The sequence below is a fragment of the Galeopterus variegatus genome, unplaced genomic scaffold (genome assembly GCF_000696425.1).
Source record: "Galeopterus variegatus unplaced genomic scaffold, G_variegatus-3.0.2 Scaffold2432, whole genome shotgun sequence".
Classification (NCBI taxonomy): Eukaryota; Metazoa; Chordata; class Mammalia; order Dermoptera; family Cynocephalidae; genus Galeopterus; species Galeopterus variegatus.
In genome coordinates, this window is record NW_007728543.1 from 98485 (window position 1) to 99474 (window position 990).

The following is a 990-nucleotide window of genomic DNA, read 5'->3' on the forward strand; positions in this document are numbered from 1 at the left end:
GGGACTACACTGCTCCCAGGCACTCTCCTAGGTTGTCTCATTTCAACCTTACACAAATTTGCAACTCCCAGAAACAGGCTGAGAATGGTTAAGTAACTTGCCCAGGGTCCAGTAGCTAGGTAGGGGTGGAGCTGAGTCGGGAAGGCCTGTCCCTAGCTCTGGGTTCTTCATTACCAACTCCCTTCTCGCGGAGCCTGGGATCTGGAAGAAGGTGGGAGTCTCTTCTCTCCCTAACATTTTCTCCCAGAGCCAGTCTACTGTCCCTGGAGCCACCTCAGAGCCCAAGAGACATTGAATCCAGCCTGGCTGCCTGGCCCCTGCCCCCTCCCCACAGTCACCTCCACCTCCCCCACCTCCTGCACCTTCTGTTTGTATTTTATGATTCTATAAACCCCTTTAAATGGCCCAGAACACACCGGGTTTTCATAATGGCCTCTTCATTTCTCCCATTGCCAGTTAAATGCTTTGTCTTCGACAATGAGAAACAATGTTTTCCCCCTAAGATAAATTAATTACATTATCCTGATTGGAGGGCAGGGGGGGCCAGGGCAGGAGAGGGACTAGGAGAAAAGACAACTTCACATACGTCTTAACAAACAGCTGGCCCTGCCACCCCGGTTCTGCCTGAATTAATTGAACTGAGTGCATGTTGTTATTGTTAATTTACATTTTTCTTTGTTTTGAATCTGGTTTACAGGCTGAAGGAATATCATCGTCTCCAGAGCAAGGTCACCACCAAATAGACGGGCTGACAATGAGGAGCTGGGGCGTCCTCACTTTGCAGATCTCCCAAGTATAGGCGCTAATTGTTGTGATAATTCGTAATTGTGACTTGTTCTCCCTGGCTGGCAGCGTAGTGAGGCTGCCAGGCCCCAGCTTTGTTCCCTGGTCCCCTGTAGCCTGCAAAAGTGGTCACCCAAGGGAAGGGGGGCGCTGCAATGGGGAGCTGTAAAATGACAATTTAAAAAAAGATGCATTAGTCTTTTGTTT

At 49.4% G+C, this 990-nt stretch overlaps 1 protein-coding gene across 2 annotated transcripts in view; it reads left to right on the plus strand.

The window, feature by feature from the left end:
* ASS1 (argininosuccinate synthase 1) overlaps positions 1-990 on the plus strand; it is a 53027-nt gene extending 52037 nt beyond the window's left edge. Inside the window, exon 14 of one of the 2 annotated variants that reach the window (XM_008581680.1) lies at positions 698-990. In XM_008581680.1, the coding sequence (XP_008579902.1) occupies positions 698-743 (46 nt within the window). In that variant the 3' untranslated portion in view covers positions 744-990. The remainder of the gene's footprint in view (positions 1-697) is intronic. The other variant, XM_008581681.1, reaches the window with a different exon arrangement.